General features: G+C 41.6%; 1 protein-coding gene across 1 annotated transcript in view; it reads right to left on the bottom strand.

The window, feature by feature from the left end:
• The window catches only part of LOC138453557 (toll-like receptor 11), a 98,876-nt gene extending 82,089 nt beyond the window's left edge, over positions 1-16,787 (bottom strand). The window contains exons 1-2 of the mRNA XM_069606535.1: positions 16,686-16,787; positions 3,563-3,820 (exon numbers count right to left, since the gene is read on the bottom strand). Coding sequence (XP_069462636.1) covers positions 3,563-3,601 — 39 coding nt within the window. The 5' untranslated portion in view covers positions 3,602-3,820; positions 16,686-16,787. The remainder of the gene's footprint in view (positions 1-3,562; positions 3,821-16,685) is intronic.
• Between the last annotated feature and the right edge of the window lie 953 nt (positions 16,788-17,740).

The raw sequence follows: 17,740 nt of genomic DNA, 5'->3' as shown, positions 1-17,740 counted from the left end.
GCAACATCCTAGATTGCCTTGGCCACATGCCCCTGAAAAGGCTTCCTTCTGTTAAGGTTGTCGCAAATCCCAGATAGTGCCAGAGGAATCGAAGTCAGTCTAATCCAGACTCAATGACGGAGTAGACAAAGTGCACGGCAAAGCCCAACTTTATTCAAATCGAAACAAAGCCGGGACAGCATACAAGCATTGAAATCTCGTCACTCTCAACATACTAATTAGAACCAATAGTTTAAGAACTACAAACTCATCATCATTGATGTCATTACATAATCTCTATTTACGAAACCTACGGGGAATGGGGATAGGTTAGTGGGTTTGGCAACATATAGATTCTCTACATGTAAAACAGTTCATTTGGCTACAAGGATCTGATGGGACCACCCCTATATTGATAAAATGTTAAACTACATCATCCTCATGGCAAGGTTGTATCCTACTTGTTGGGCAGCATGTCTTTAAGGATTTTGATATGTTGGCACCTTGCTAACCAACCTTGAACACTTGATAGGCTGTCACGATATGAGCCAGACATAAAGTAAGGAGGAGAAAGGCCCATGGAACATTCTTCCTTCAATTAAAAGTTACAATCCCCCATTCTCAGGCCATGAGACCGGACAATCCCTTTGTACTTGGCCTTATGTGGTGTGTCGTATCTAAGTGTGCGTTTAGGGAGTACGGCAGGTGTCCTATCTATGTACGATTTTAATGAATTGCCAGTGTTCTCCAATTATGGGTCATGTGCTATGAGACCATGTCTGGAATAGATTTACCTTCTATTAATTAAGATTTCAGATAATATTAATGTGTGTGTCATGTTTTCTGTTGCCACTGGGGACACCCTTTAGTTACTCTTCTTAGAATCCTTTGTCTTACTGTTGTACTGGCTAACAAATGCTAGTTTTGCTCTTATACAACTTTAATTAATCTGGAGCACACTGCTTGCGTCTTGGGAATTGCTATCTCGTGCCTTCGTTCAGTCATACCAATTCTCCCTAATTTCACTCCACCATTGGCACTAGTTGCCAGTTACTGTCTGACCTCTGCATGGATATGTATTTCTGTGGGTTCAGCCTTTTGAATTTATCTGAGGCTTTGAGGCCTTTGCTCATTTAGAGACGTGCTGCAGCTTCCATTTTAAATAAAATGGCTGCCACACTTCACTCTTTCCTCTATGGTAGCGAGCTATATTTGCATGCCTTTCATGTTGCGATCACCTTACACATTTATCATGTTAGTGTTCTGCATATCTGTGGATCCTATGTTAGTATTCTTCATGTCTAAATTCATAAATGTCCTATTGTATGTGTTCTTCTTGTGGAGTGTATGTTTGCTTTGTGTCTAATGCATGTGCTTTTATTGTTAAAATGTAAGTTTGAATGCTTGTGTCATCTTCAGCTCACATTGTCCCCAAGCCCTGCTGTACCTATGGGGGATAAAGGCAGAACGGCTGCCTCAGTGAGTAACGTCTCACACCTTTGCGGTATTTGTGTAGGGGAGGGCAGAAGCTGTGAATGACATAGTCATCTGCCTCCCAACACTTCTTAAACGTTTTACCCTCCTCAACCAGTTCTTGATGGCTGAAGGTGTCAACTTCTGAATAGGAGGCAGCAGTTTCCCTTCCACAAAATGATAAAGTGAATGTGTATGAAATTGTGAAAGAAAAATGCAACCCCCCACCTGGGCACCCAAATCAGATGCCTGCTCAACATGCTGGTGAGCGGGCCTCTAATTTGAGGGTATGGTGGAGTGGGTGCAGCCAAATCAGACACTAGATCACCAACACAGTGAGTGTTGTTCACAATGCTGGTGAGCAGGACTTTGGTTTGGGTATAAGTCAGAGCAGAGGCCCACTCACAAGCACGGTTAGCACCACTCACTGTGTTGGTCAGTAGGCCTTTGATTTGGGAATGAATCCGATGCTGCTCACCAGCACCCTGAGCGGCATTCACTGTTGGCTGAGCAGACTGCTGATTTGGCGATGCACAGGCAGGTGGTGTATTTTTCCATGGGCATCAGTGTTACAGCAGTCATGGTATCATGTTTGCTTTAATCATGATGCCTAAGAGAAAAATGTCATACCATAGGCCTAACGTATCATCAGACTGGCTGCAGCAATGCAGTCCAGTCTAGCCGTGTAACAACAAATATCCATGGCTAGACTGGACCCCATTGCTGCAGCCAGTCTGATTACACTTTATGGGATCAGTCCAGTCTACCCCTGTAACAACACTTATGTTTTCATGATGTGCTATTGCACGGCTAGACTGGACTGCATTTCTATAGCCAGTCTTGTTACAATGTATGTCTCTGTTTGCTGGGTATGATTAAGGCAAACGTTATAAGTGCTGTTACATGGCTAGACTGGCTGCAGCCAGTCTGGTTATGTTTTCTTACTGTGGCACTGGAATTGCATTTTTTTCTTGGCATCATGATTAAAGTATAAATAATTCAAGTTATGTGGCTAAATGGTCCTACATTGCTTCAGTCAGTTTGGTTGATTTGTCTTCCTGTGGCATGGCATTTTTACTGGCCATCAAGGGTAAACTAAACATGATGAGTGTTATTACCTGTCTAGACTATACTAAATTTGTGCAGCTAGTCTGGGTATAGTTCTAACTCTGGAGCAAGTTATTTTATGATATTTTGTGCATGGATTGGTACAACCTGCATGGACATGTAGCATGGACATGTATGGGCACACAGCCAGCATGAACATTGTTTTTTTCTGTCATATATTGTGGGCAAATTCGTAATGAAAATTAGTTGATAATGCTGTGTTCGATGTTAGTGAGCTGCATCTATTTGATTGTTTCAGTTTTTATCCTAAATTCAAAATGTAAATGGTGTAGTTTTTGACCCAATCTTGCACAGAATGTATGTTGCAAAATGCATCTTTTTAACCCACAATTGTTTTCTTGGGATAAACACCCTGGGTAGTACGGGCCTCCTCGCTAAGCTTGGTCGTTTACACATTTAGGGTGAAATATTTACACCCCTCCAATAAAAAAGGTCACCAGCCGCCGCCCTCTGTGCCATTCTTTCCCTCCACCCACAACCTCACCCCCTGACCCACTCCATACCTTGTCAGACCGCTGCCGCCACCATTTCTAGGAGTCATGAGCAAATTTGCTAATGGACTAATCCCGAGAGCTGCCGTTCAGGAAAGGTGCCTTGTTGGGCACATATTTTCACTCAAAGTGAGAAACACATCAAGAACAGATTACATAGATATCTGCTTTTTTCTGAAGACTGCTTTTATTTAATTACAGGAAAAAGAGAACAATCACACCATGTGCTCACAGAACATTTCCTTGCAGAGACTGACAATTCGAACTGAACCTAAATAGAAAAAATGAATAAGAAGGTTATCGAAAGATTATTTTGGAAACCTCCTAACAAATATTTAAGTCTTCCGTTTCATTATGGAGGCTTTCATCTAAAAGGTTTATCCGAAGGGGCGTGGCCTGACGCCAACGAAGATGGCGGCGTGACCTGGCAGCTCCGTCCCACAGTTTAAAAAAAAAGGCATTTCCCCATATTCTTTACCCTCATAACTTACCTTTATCTTCCTGCCCCGAGCTCCGGACCTCCTCCACATACCGTCGAGCGAAATTCAGCGCTGCTCCATGCTCGGCCGCGCCGCCTCACTAGCTCCGGCATTCCAGCTCCGGGGACCGCCGCAGCCGCCTTCAGGCATCCGCCCACTCTGAAGTAAGTGTCCGCGTCACGTGTAACGTGACGCGCCGGCTGCGGCCTGGTCCACCCTCTCTGCCTCAAAGCGGCCGCCTCTGGTGCCAGCGTGCAACAGCATCACATTCTTGAAAAGAAAGAAAAAAAAAAAAAAAAAAGAAAGGATTAATAAGCCCTTCGTGGCTTCATAAGAAACCATATTTTGGTTAAACCCCTCCATGCAAAAAATATAGAACATCGCATCTACGTAATTTCTAAGACTCAGAAAAAAAAAAAAAAAAAACGAAAGGGACATAGAAAGGAATACTGTTATACTTCACAGAATATCTACCACACATTGCCACTTATGAGACACAACCCTATTCTCGCTCGCCTCTGGCTCTGATAGCGAGCACATATTTGGTCTCCTGAACTATGAATGAACCACGCATTTAACATGATGGAATAAGCATGGAACTGGGTATAACTTCAACCGTAAATTGAACCTAACTATAATTGGATACCCATATTAACAGGAAGCATCCTACCACTACAAGGCTTGTAGCACTCTCAACTCACACCTAAGTTTACGCCTTATTATTCAACAGTGCTTCTATTAACCTCCTCTATCAGGAGTAGTACTACCTAAATAATATGGACGTAATAATTGTAAACTTTGGTACATAGAACCCCACGAAGTTCTATTTAAGGACTCTATACATATGTGCTTACCATCACAAGCTCTTCTCAAAATAGTTTCTATTTGCAACGGAACCTACTATTGCTGTACATGCTACAACTTTCTGCAACTCTTAATCTTGCATCATTAATATTGCTAACCAAGCTCTTTTCAATTGCTCATATATCCATATTTTGCAGCCAATATCATGGCGGCCAACAAAAAAAATAATACCTCAACCACCAAAGAACCTAATACTCTAACCGCCAACCTCAAGAGACCCAAAAGTGACTCACCTCCTCCGTTGGGCATTTCGGACCCTGCTTTGGAGACCATTTTGGCAGAGATTAGATCACTCAAACCCTTCATAGAGACTACAAATTTAAAATTACAACAGTTGGACGACAGATGGAGAGGTTTTGAGAATAGAATGGAAGAGGTGGAGAAGAGAGTGGGTCTAGTGGAAGAAACTACATCTAAAGTAACACAACTGGAAAAGGCAATAAAAGAACTTCAAAAACACAATGAAGATTTGGAAAATCGCAGCAGACGTAATAACCTCCGCATCTCAGGGCTGCCAGAGGGATCAGAGGGAACTAATACCATTGTCTTTTTGCAAACATTTTTAGCAAAGCTGCTTCACTTACCCCCTAATCTAACACTTAATATTCAACGTGCTCATAGAGTCGGCCAACTATCTACTTCCACCTCTCCTCGACTTTCGTCCAGAACAATGATCTTTTATCTTCTGGAATACTCCCAACTTCAGCTCATTATATCTGCAGCAAAGGAACGTAAATCCCTTATATGGAATGGCTCTAAGATTTTCATCTCACAGGATGTCGCTAAAAGCACGGCCCAGCGCAGGAAAGTATTCTTATCCTTTCGCCCAGCCTTGAAACAGCTCAACATACGTTATGGGCTATACCACCCTTGTTCTTTCAAAATCACACATGAAGGCCGTACCAGAATGTTTGAAGAACCAGCAGACCTAAAAGCATTTATACGATCCATCAAAACCGATAACATGGACACTACCTCGCCTGCAAGTACCTCCACCTCTTTCGTTACATGAACGTTTTACTCCCTTTCTCTCCTTACTATTACAAATTTAATGCCATGATTATCTCCTATATATATGACGTGGGACGGGTGGCCTCGTGACGTCCATCTTCCATCCTGAGTCGCTCTACTTCCCTTTTGACGACTCAGCGGGTGTCACCCTTCCCTACAAATTGAATCTCCCCTAGCATCCTTTTTTTTTTCCAGTCTGATCAGTGTTCTATTCCATATCTCCAAGCCATTAGGCAACCGTTTATGATCAGACACCCCAACCCTCATCCTATTACCTCATGTGTCTTCCTAATGTGTCCTTTTCTCATTAATTGGTATTCAAAATATTGTTCTTGGGCACTCATTGTTTGCATCTATATGGTTCACAAATGCTATTTCAGACACTGTTCTAGAGCACCTAACATTTGCATGTATATGGTCTTATATTATCGCTATGCTATCATAACATCTAAACTGTTATTATGATTTTTAAATGTGTCACATGGAACATTAAAGGCTGCAATAATCCCATCAAAAGGTGTAAGGTTATCTCGCATCTCAACAAACTAAACCCCTCCATAGCTTGTATACAAGAAACGCATTTATCTGTTAGAGAAACACAGAAACTGAAGTCCCGTTGGATCAAAGAAATCATTTCTAGTCCTGCTGTTGCTAAAAAAAATGGGGTAGCTATTTTAATCAGCAAGAAACTATCATATAAAGTTCTCGACCAAGGTGCGGACACAGATGGCAGATGGGTTTGGGCTAAACTAAATATAGATTCTACTGATGTTACCATTCTGAATATTTATGGCCCCACCAACCCAGATCCCAAGTTTTGGACCACCATCAAACATATGATACTTCAAAAAAACTTTACCAATTTAATTATGTGTGGGGATATGAATCAAGTCCTTGATCCTTTTCTGGATAGAAAATCTAGCTGCTTGTTCAAAAATAATAAAACACACAAATCCTTCTCAGGATGCTTAGCCGAAACTGGTCTTATTGATACATGGAGAATATCTCACCCTACTCAACTTGACTATACTTTCCACTCTTCCCCACATAATACTCTCTCTCGTCTTGACTATATTTTTTCCACTAAAAACCTTACAGGTACCATTATAGATTCCAAAATAGAAAATATAATTATTTCTGATCATGCCCCTGTTTGTACCTCTTTCAGTCTTTCTGATGTTCGGAAACCGTCATCTCGGTGGAAGCTTAACAATTTTCTTTTACAAGACCCTCAATTCATCCTATCCGTAGAGTCTTTTGTTCAACAATTCTATGCAGATAATCAAGACAGAGACACTTCAGTAGTGAATAATTGGGATGCCTTTAAAGCTGCCTTGAGAGGTCACATCATGGCTTACTCTGGAAAAATGAAAGCTCTACGCAAAAAACACTTAGATGACCTTTATTCTCAGCTAACTACAGCCGAACAACACTACTATAGTGTTTCCAACCCTACCAATCTCCACAAAGTATTGACTTTACGCTTCTCAATTAATAAAGAGATCACAAATCTTGCTGCAGGGACAATTCTTAAATACAAAACGAAAATATATCAAACATCCAACAAAGCTGGAAAAACACTGGCCTCTTACTTAAAAACCAAAAAGGAACAATTTTTCATATCCCACATCAAAGACTCTTCAGGCAATGTGCATCACCATCCCAAAGATATACTAAATTGTTTTAGAGACTTCTACACCAAACTATATACTCCCGAGAACTCCATTCCCCATAATAACATCACGTCCTTTTTTGATAATATTAATAGATCCTCCTACCCCCAAGCTGATTTATCCTCTTTAGACTCTGTAATTACTCTTCCAGAGATTTCCAAAGCAATCAAAGGATTGGGTAAAAGCAAGGCTCCAGGTCCAGATGGCCTTTCCACAGAATTCTATGACAGGTTAGCTCAAACTCTCATACCCAAGCTTCAAAATCTATTTTCCTACTTTATATCCCAAGAAGCATCCTCAGGTTCCTTCTCAGAAGCCTTGCTTATTCTATTCCCCAAACCCGATAAGGACCCGTCATTACCAGGTAATTATCGGCCCATCTCTCTAATAAACGTAGAAAGTAAAATCTTTGCAAAAATCTTAGCCAACAGGATCGAATCCTCCCTTCCTTCTCTTGTCAAACCTGAACAAGTCGGCTATGTTAAAGGGCGCAACATCTCTTCCAATGCCAGACTCCTTCTAAATGCTATCCATCTATCTAATAAAAATAAAAAAGATAAACAGGGCGCAGCGGTTATAGCACTAGATGCTGAAAAAGCCTTTGACCGAGTCAGCTGGGACTTCATGTTCCAATCCCTCCGCTGGCACGGTTGCAGTGACAAGTTCATTTCTCTAGTCAGTTTACTTTACTCATCCCCAAAATCTTCAATATGTATTAATGGTCTTACCTCCCCATTTTTTTCCCTCAGCAGAGGTACTAGACAAGGTTGCCCCCTCTCACCTATTCTATATATCCTCTCCTTAGAACCATTAATAGAACTAATCAGATCCAATAACAATATTCCAGGTATAGCAAGTGGCACATCCCATATTAAAATAGCTGCTTACGCTGATGACATCCTTATTCTCATCAAAAACCCCAAAACACACCTCCCATATTTACTTGAAGTACTATCCCAATTTAGCTCAGTTTCAGGGTACAAACTTAACAAAGATAAGTCAGAAATTATGCCCCTCAATCCCTACTGCTTTAAATATGACATAGACCCCTTTGGTTTTAAATGGTGCAGTTCCTCTATTAAATACCTAGGCCTTAGATTTGCTCCTACCATCCAAGACACCATTAAACAGAACACACAATCATTACTAGATAGACTTAAGGAATTAACATCCAGATGGTCCCCCCTATATCTATCTTGGTGGGGCCGACTAGATACGATCAAGATGATGTTATCACCAATAATTTTATATTATCTACAACTCTTATGTGTTCCGATATCTCCTTCCTTTTATAAATCAATTTACTCTATCCTACTAAATTTCCTATGGGGGGAGGGCAAAAGCAAAAGAATAGCCTTAATCAAATTGAAGGCACCATATGACAAAGGAGGTGTCAGGTTTCCTGATTTCAAAGCATACCACACTGCCTTTCTTTTGAAGCAAGCTAGATATTGGTTTGCCTGCCCCATAACGTCAGACATTGCCACATGGTGTACCATAGAGAAGCAGTTAATGTATCCTGTAGAAATCACCAATCTCATTTATATATTTAAGCACTCCTCGCTGGCTATATCAGAACCCATTAGAGCCACAATATCAGCCCTCCAACTCTTTTTATTCACACAGACAGACTCCCCAAAAAAATGCCTTTCTCCTTACCTATGGCATAACAATAAGATACTGATTAAGAATAAAACCCTAAATAGAAAATCCTGGAAGAAAAAGGGTATTAGATTTATACAACAAATCATAAATAAATCATCTATCCTTTCCTTTCAGCAGCTTAAAAATCAATTCTCAATCCCCAACACAGATTACAACTTCTATAATGAATTAGTTAATTCTTGCTTTGACGCTCTCCACAGCTCCTCCAATGATATTCTGACTCCTGATGCCTCAAGATTGCTACATCTTACTATGCCCACTGACACAAAGGCTTCAAAATTCTACAACATCCTAATATCATCTCTGAAGTTGTGCTCGATACGCCACAAATGGGAAGATGACTTTGGCTATGTTTTAGACGATTACACATGGTCCAAGCTCTTCTCTAGAATCAAATATATTTCAACATCAGCAAATAACTCCCAACATTTTTTCTTCTTTATACATAGAGCTTTCATTACACCAGCCAAATTATTTCTATCCAATATTAATGACAATGACAATTGTTGGACTTGTGGAGCTACCCCTGCATCGTATGAGCACATGTTCTTCTCATGCCCCTATACCCTTAAGTTTTGGCAACAAGTATGGAAATACCTTAACTCTATTTTCTTCACCGATATACCACTTTCATTTATGAATATTGTTTTAGGTAGCCTGGCAGTTACCACCCACTTGCCATATGATGCTTCCAGGCTCTATGATCTCTTTATTTGTTTGGCTATGAAGAGTATAACTGCCAATTGGAAAGATTCTCGTTCCCTGTGTATAAGAAGCTGGTGGAACAATATATGTCTCACGCAAAAGATGGAAATGTGCATGGCAAACAATCTTAATTCTATACCCAAGTTTAATGCTAAATGGTCATTTTTCATTCGCTATCTGAATCACTTTAATGTAACTACGCACGGAATGTGACATCCTCAAATATCTCATACTCCTTTGATGCTCCCAAGATCTTTACATGTGAATATTGATCCCATCACTCAACTGAATATTTACTGTAATATATGCCAATGTGCCTTTCTTCATTAATATCTACCCCCCCTCTTTTTCCCCCCTCCCTCACATCTCGTGTTTGTCAAATGTCAGTCTTGTGTTTGTCTTCCCCCACTTAAGACATCATAATGCAGAAATCGTTCTAAACTAAGTTTAGCACAACACGGTGCTATGGTTGTTTCGCGTATGTTTACAATTGTATTGAAAATTTGTTCTTCAAATGCTTAACTCCTAATTATACACAGAGTACTCAATTAACTGCTTTCTCGGAACACTTTCTTTTACCATTGTTTAACCTATACTATTGTAAAGGTTTCACTGCATTATGTTTATGAAGTTATGACTTTATGATTGTATACTACATACCTTAATAAAAAAAAAATTATCAAAATGAAAAAAAAAAATAAAAGGTTTATCCATTGTTATTTTATTCTCTTTTTAAGCTTGTAGTTATTAGCAGAACATACAATGGGGGTCATTACGACCCTGGCGTTAAGGGTTTAACGGCGCCGTTAAACCCCTAACGCCTGATTACGAGGTAAGTTTCCGGCTCCCGACCTTAACGGCTGGTCTGGACCAGCTGTTAAAGTAGGGACCCGCAAAGGGACTTCCAAGGTAATTACAGTACTGCAATTTGCGGTACCATAATTACCGCCTTCCCCAGTCCCATTGAGCCCTATGGGGCAAAAATGGGAATGGGGAAGGGCCAATGGTAAATGGGGAATTACCGCCCTGCCAACCTTGGAATGGGGCGGTATTTCCCCATTTACCATTGGCGGACTCGTTACAATACCAGCAGCAATCATGGTGCTAATAGCGCCATTGGTTACCGCCGGTGTTGTAATGAGGGCCAATGAGTACTATACTTTACTGAATCTTATCTTGGAGTAATATTCTGTGGCACAGTATACTAAGGATATGATCAGCAGCCAATATTCAGAGGAGGAAGATTGATTCATTGCAATGGATTCTCGACTAAATTGTCATAATCCCTTTTTTCTTTTTTGTTTCTGTTTAAAAAGTTTTATTTTATATATGATAAACATCATAGAACTCAACAAAGGTGTTTAACAACATAAAAAAAACGCATATTGTGAAGATAAAACTGAATAGACATAAAGTTGTAATTTCAATGTGTACACATCATGGTGAGCAATTGATAGTAAGAGGAGGGAATTAATGACACACTTTAGATCTGTCTCTGGAGCTGATTTCTGCAAGTTGTGTAGAACGATTAGCATCTAGGTCTTCTGCTGTTGGACTCTGAGTAGGGTTGACATTTGTTGGTTCTAATAATATGCTAGCATTACGAAGCCAATTAATTTCTGAATATGCCCATATTCTCTTCTGCCACACTTCATCCATATATTTGGAAAATCTTCAATCAATAATGATTGACATGATTAAAAGTTTCGCGGTAGTGCAAAAACACACACAGTAATTACCATGACCAGGTGTTGGACCACTCTGCCTAATTGTGGTTTTCGTTACCAAAGCTCATTTTTTCAGCTCGTTTTGAGTGACAGATGTTACTGCCACACAAGCTGCATGAAGTAATTACCTGCTGCTGTATTACTGCATATGTCAAAAGCTGCGACCTTATGGAACAACCTTCCACCACAAATAAGATTCATGTTGTCCCATGACTCGTTTGTATAATGTGACTCTGCATGTACATGTGGTGCCCTGATGCCTGCAGGCTCTGGCGCGGTAGAAATAAATAAATAAATTAATGAATTAATGGATCCAGATGTATGTTATAATATCTTATCCCGAAAGACTGGATTAGAAAATCACAGAGACCACTAGCCAGCATTTTGTAATTCAGTCTTTTGGGATTCCGGCCATTTGTCCCCTGCACTGCCCATAATGTATGCGGGGGAAACACATGCTACTCCTACAGCCCAAAACACTGAACTGGAGTGTGGGGGCTTAGATCTTATCTACTATGCCGAATGCGCTCTAAACATTAATTCAGCATTTTAGAAACAATCTTTTTGTGCAATCCCTATGGATCCACATGGAGCCCTGTCGGACTACCAAATGGGGAATAATGGTATGGACCACATGACTTGCAATCACGCTGACCACCGGGCCACCCGTTAATTATTGAATGTTGAAACAGTAAACAAGTTTGGAGGTATTACCGGGTGTAATACCTCCAAACTTGTAACCTGGCCCTAATTCTTAAAAGAAATAAAGTCAGTCCATAGCCTGTGTGAAAAAAAATGTATGATACAAAAATTTGAAACAATATATAAAGTTCTTTTTAATGAGCAATCGGACGAGATCTGGCAGCTAAATGTTCGATTTAGAAGTGAGCTTCCTGAGGACCTAAGTAGTTCCATTTAATTTAATGTGATTTGTCAGGATAGAATAATATAAAACAACAGTATGTTCTGCTCTTCTGTCAGATATAATATATAACAACATGAGGCATATTGGCATTTCAAATTAGTGATCATTTCATTCTTGACTTATTTTTTAAAATATCTCTCTTTGTGTGAGGATTTTTCAAATAATTAAATATGATCAATGTTAATTAATATTCTATTTCCATTAATCATGGAGTTTCATGTAAATAATACTTACTAAGTAAAATAGTATAGACATATTTAAGAATCCCTACTTAAGTGTAACATCTCGTGTAATGGGTAATACCAAAGGAATCTGTGAGTTTCTTGAAGGCATGCGAGCGCTCCATAGACCTGTGAATTAAGGTGCCTGAATTCACATTAAAACTACTGGAGAATGAGAATTGAATTAACATTGGCCACGTTATACTAATTGAAAAATCCTCATACTTTCTCACATCCCTGGTAAAATCGTCTTGATCTTTTGCACCCTCAGTGATTCACTAGAAGTATAACCTTTGGAATCAAGCTCCCTCTCGGGTCTCCTACCTCAGTACAACACATAGCCTCATCATGAGTTTAGCAATTAATTCGGCAATATGAAATTACTGTTACCACGTGGTGTCCAGCGGAATCACTGCCATATCACAATTTGGCTGGAGCTTGCACACACTATTGGCGGGAACGGAATATCCCCCTGATGGTAAGTCTCTTAGTCCCCAGACCCATGTGAATGCACTGGCCAAAAGCATGTATCCCGCAGCATAGATGAACACAATGGACAGGGGAATGGGCAAACACATGGCAATCAGTACAAAGGCACAGTGGCTACACGCATGTAGAAGGGAAAGTGGGGCAATGTAATAATGCACATGAACTGTATGTGGAACCATGCTACCATGAGATGCACCCATGTGTGCTGTGACAGTCCATGTTGCCAAGTGAACCCCCTGCACTGCCACAAAAAGCAATATTGGTAGCTCAACAGGCAACGTGCACATGCAAGCACCATGTACATTCTCAAAAGCACTACTCCCACCTAGCAGTAGCAGTACTCATTGGCGTGAAACCACCCATGCCCATCATACAAAATGTGTGTAGGCAGAAGAAACCTCATGTTGCATGAGTGTCTTGCTAGCCCACGCACATGAATGGAAGAGGACTGACAGTGTGTCATTATCCACCCAACAGGTACACAGTCGACTGACGCTGAAGAGGCACAGGAGACCACCACTGTGTCAGCTGTGCCAGGCATTTAGACACCCACCACCCCCACATCAGCACCCAGTAGCCCCTCCGCCAGCCATGCAGATGTCATGGCACATGCTGATGCAGGCATAGCCACAGCCACACCACAACCCATCCCTTTGGAGATTCCACACGCCAGCCCCCACCCACCTGGCCCCTGACACCCCCCCTCGTCACCTGTGAGGGATGTGCATCCCATGTTCCAGTCTGGGGCAGACACAGGCAGTGCTGGCTCTCTACATGAGGAGGCAGAAAAGGAAGACACAGGCTTCTGCTTGCCCTGCTTCAGTCCCATCTGTCACTGGAGCCTACCACCAGGGCCACAGCACACTATGGCTGCAATATGGGGGAGGCCCGATGCCATGGAGCAGCAGCAGGTGTCCATGGAACAACTGGCAGGCCAGCAGGTGCAGCATCTGCAGGCAATGAGAGACTGCCTCCAGGGATCTTGCAGGAGGATTTTCCGGTCCCTCTCCAGTCCACTGCTGCCTCCACCACAGTAGGGCATAGGATGAATGAACACACTGAGGGCATGTCGGCCTTTTCCGAGTCCCTCAACTCCTCTATGCAGTTTATACTGCAGCACATTGTGGCAAAGAGTCTGAGCCCTCCAAATTTGTCACCCCATGGAGGGATCTGTGCACAGCAGCCCAAGGTGCTGCTCCTTGTGCCACCTGACGCCAATTGTGCTGGAGCAGTCTGGCAAGAGCGAGAGGCGACAAACTAACATTACATGGAACTTTTTGTACATAGTCACAAGGAAGGTTGGGAGGGAGTGTGTGTTGCGAATGGTGTGTTGGGGAGGGGGGATATGGGTGGAGAGGGTGTGTTGGGGATGCTTTTTTGAATACAATAATATTCATTTCTAATTCACCTGAAGCAATGATAGGTAATTCCTATTTGTGTGTGAGTGTTTAATTAATTACGTGGCTACATACAGAGGTGCGTAGCATGTGATTATCAATGTCATCAGAAAACATTGTCTATTAGTTCTTGCCGAACCAGATGACTCTCCCTACCCTTCTCCTGCTCACTGTGTGGCAGCACTGCACCTGTAGGTAGTGAATCTTCATCTTCTGGGTTTGGCATGTCCACACCACGCCATATATTCTCTCTCCCAACCTCGCGGAGGAAAGATAGCACAGGGGCAACACGTTTGTCTTGGAAGCAAGAAACTGCAGCGCAACACAGGTTCCAATCCCAATCCCATGCTTAGATGATATTAAGCATGTTGCAAAAGAAAAAATATAATTAAAGCTGTCTGAACCTCCCTCACGATCAGCAGGATAGACGGTTCACCCACTACTTCCACCAGCAAAAACTTAAGTCACACCCTTCAGTGGAAATGGCATACCAGAAGCCCTCTTTGCCGTTTCTCTCAAACCCTCACCACCAACAAACTGAGAAATTATTCACAGCTCAGACACTACACAGTAAATATTGGAAACACGAATAACGTGACAGGAATGGCTTCAGTCATTGTCCAATTATAAAGGACTTCAACCTCATCTTCGTGTTTTACAACTCCCTTGCAAGGAACTCCTGTGTTCCATTCTCACTTTCACTCTAACGTAACATTGCCACAAAAAAGCCTTGGGGCCTCATTACACGGACGGCGGTAAGGGTTAACGGTCACCGTTAATGGTACCGGTGAACGTTAACCCTTACCGCTTTACTACGAGGTCCCTTTGTGGGTTAGAGACTTTACCACCTGCTTTTTGCAGGCGTTAAAAACCAACCCGCAAAGGGACTAGGGTACTAATTACGGTACCGCAATTTGCGGCACCGCAATTAGCGCCTTCCCCATTCCCATAGAGCCCTATGGGGCAAAAATGGGAATGGGGAAGGGCAATGGGGGAAAGGGGAATTACTGCCCCGCCAACCTTGGAATAGGGTGGTAATTCCCCTTTCCACCAAGGCGGTGCCGGTATTTTACCGGCATCGACCAAGGTGCTAACAGCACCTTGGTCCTCCGCCTACCGTGTAATGAGGCCCTTAGTCTGCCATGGTTTAGCATCACAGTGCAATGCGCTTCTTCTCCCCCTTTTTGTCTACAGATCCCTTGCCCCACCTACCCAGTTACACCTAAACGACTAACTTATCTGAAACTACTTATTCCTTAGGACTCCCAGGCTCTCTTTACTGCAAGAAGGAAAATGACCTTTCGTAATGGATATGCTCCTCAAGCCATATTCAGGACATTTCTCACACACACCGCAGCTGCATTTCAAAGAACTCTAACAGGAAAACTCTCTTCAAAAAGCAACCCCTTGACTACAGAGCGATTGCCAGCTACCACATCACTGCCAAACTAGGTGACACAACATGTAACCAACAACGACTTCATAACTACTTCACGATGCTGAGGAATCTGACCTGTTGGGAAAAGCCCAAGCCTGTTTCAGGCAGTGCAGAGTGATTACATCTATCCCTATTCCAGCTGTGCAGACCTCAAGATGAAGGCATATGCAGATGGGGCAGCAGCTCTAGATGTGCTGGGTCTTTCTGCAGCAGTCTGCATAATCAACATCTCTATCTCTCCAGCCAGCTCCAGCAACATATATGTGTCTTGCTGAACAAAGCACATGATCAAATATTTGAATAACCATATACATTATTTTTGATAGATGATTAACATTCTAGTATGGACGTTTTGGTACACGTCCACCATACTATTTCAAGATATTACTTTTTGAAAGGGGGTGGGAATAGATATCACTGAATGAGGGTTCCCGGCTGATTTGCATAACACCAAACAGCATTTTAGGTAGATAAGAGTCACCACAAAGCTTTATACGACACGGTTAGTATAGCTCAGTGGCAACGCGCTCATCACCAAAGCAAGACGATGCAGAGCAACACAGATTTGAATCCAGGATCCGTGCTTAGAAACCTCTCAGGTATTAAGCACATTATAAATAACCAATTATAATTATTTTTTAAAAACTATGTGACTAATATGTCTGTTAAAAATAGTTGTGTGCTTGAATCAATAAGTGTTTAATGCACTCTGCTCTTAGTGTTCTTTTCATTTCTCACAATACCCGACCAACTAATAAAGTGTTTGCAACCATGAACCATATATTATAATCTGGAAAGCCTCAGGATTTGGATGAGAGGATAAAGTTGCTGTGACATCTGTCACTAGTTTGAGGCCTGGCAGTCCTCTTTCTCATTTCTGCAAAATTGCAGAAGAGGAGGGTCTGGGTTTCAGAATAATGATGACATTTTGCGCCAGACCCGTTTCCAAATATACAGACATTCTTAAAGAATTATAGAAAGACAATTAAAGAGAAAAACAATACAAATGGAAGCAATTACCTTTAAATCATCCCATAAACTTTGCAATATCATCCATGATTCTGCGTGAAGATTGTTTTCATATTTTAAAGCCTAGAGGGGAGAAGCTCATGTTGCATGCTGAAGCCTCAAATAAGAACTAGGAAGTTGAGATTTTGTATGTTGGGAAATAATGACTTTAGACACCAGCTTCGTATCATTTCCTTTTTGGCGTGAAGGGTATTGCAACATGCTGTGGTTAGCAATGATGAAGATGTTTGAGCAGCGTTTTCAAATTCTGATACTATTAGATGAAAATGGCTGTGGGCTGGACTCTTCTGTAAATGTTAACATTGTTTCACCTATATAAAAACTCAACATGAAACTCCTAAGGACAAATTAAGGGGAGGTTGGGCCAAACGAGTTTGAACATATTAGTTTGGGCATGAGAAGGTTCTACTTCAGGGTTTATTACAGTGCTTTATTTATTTATTATTTGTATAGCACCCAAAACAAGCCCAGAGGAACCAGGGAACTCACAAACATAAACAAGTATACACCACATAGACAGCGAAGAAGAGGGACATTACCAACCAAACATATTGAGGATGGTTTAATGGGTGAAATTAGTTAACCGAAGCTAATCAGGCTAAAAGGTAGGTTTTTAGAGCTTGCTTAAAGGAATTTAGATGACAACCCTGCAAACCAGGTGGTAGTGTATTCTAGAGCTTAGGAACCACAAGTCAAAAGCACATTGTCCACCTGATGCCAGATTTCTTCTCGACACGGTCAATAAATTGATATGGTTCGGTCTTAATAATGTTCTACGTACAGGTATCCATGAAATCCTTTCTGATTAGTAGCTGGGGCTGTTGCCATATAAGCATTTATATGTGATGGTTAGAAGTCGTAAAGGTATCTGCGCTTCCACTGCCAACCAATAAACTGGGTGCCTGGCCTGGGAGGCATGATCTCTTCTGCCTAGACCTTAGACCACTAGCACAACACTATTCAATATAGCATGTAGTTTATCCAGGCTGCCCTTACTCCATCCAACAGACTACCACAGTAGTCCCGTTTTTCTCCAATGATTGCTT

This window comes from Ambystoma mexicanum, chromosome 1p (genome assembly GCF_040938575.1).
Source record: "Ambystoma mexicanum isolate Mex_15411 chromosome 1p, UKY_AmexF1_1, whole genome shotgun sequence".
NCBI classification, from domain to species: Eukaryota; Metazoa; Chordata; class Amphibia; order Caudata; family Ambystomatidae; genus Ambystoma; species Ambystoma mexicanum.
Note: the sequence above shows the minus strand (reverse complement) of the source record. Positions and strands in the feature narration are given on the sequence as shown.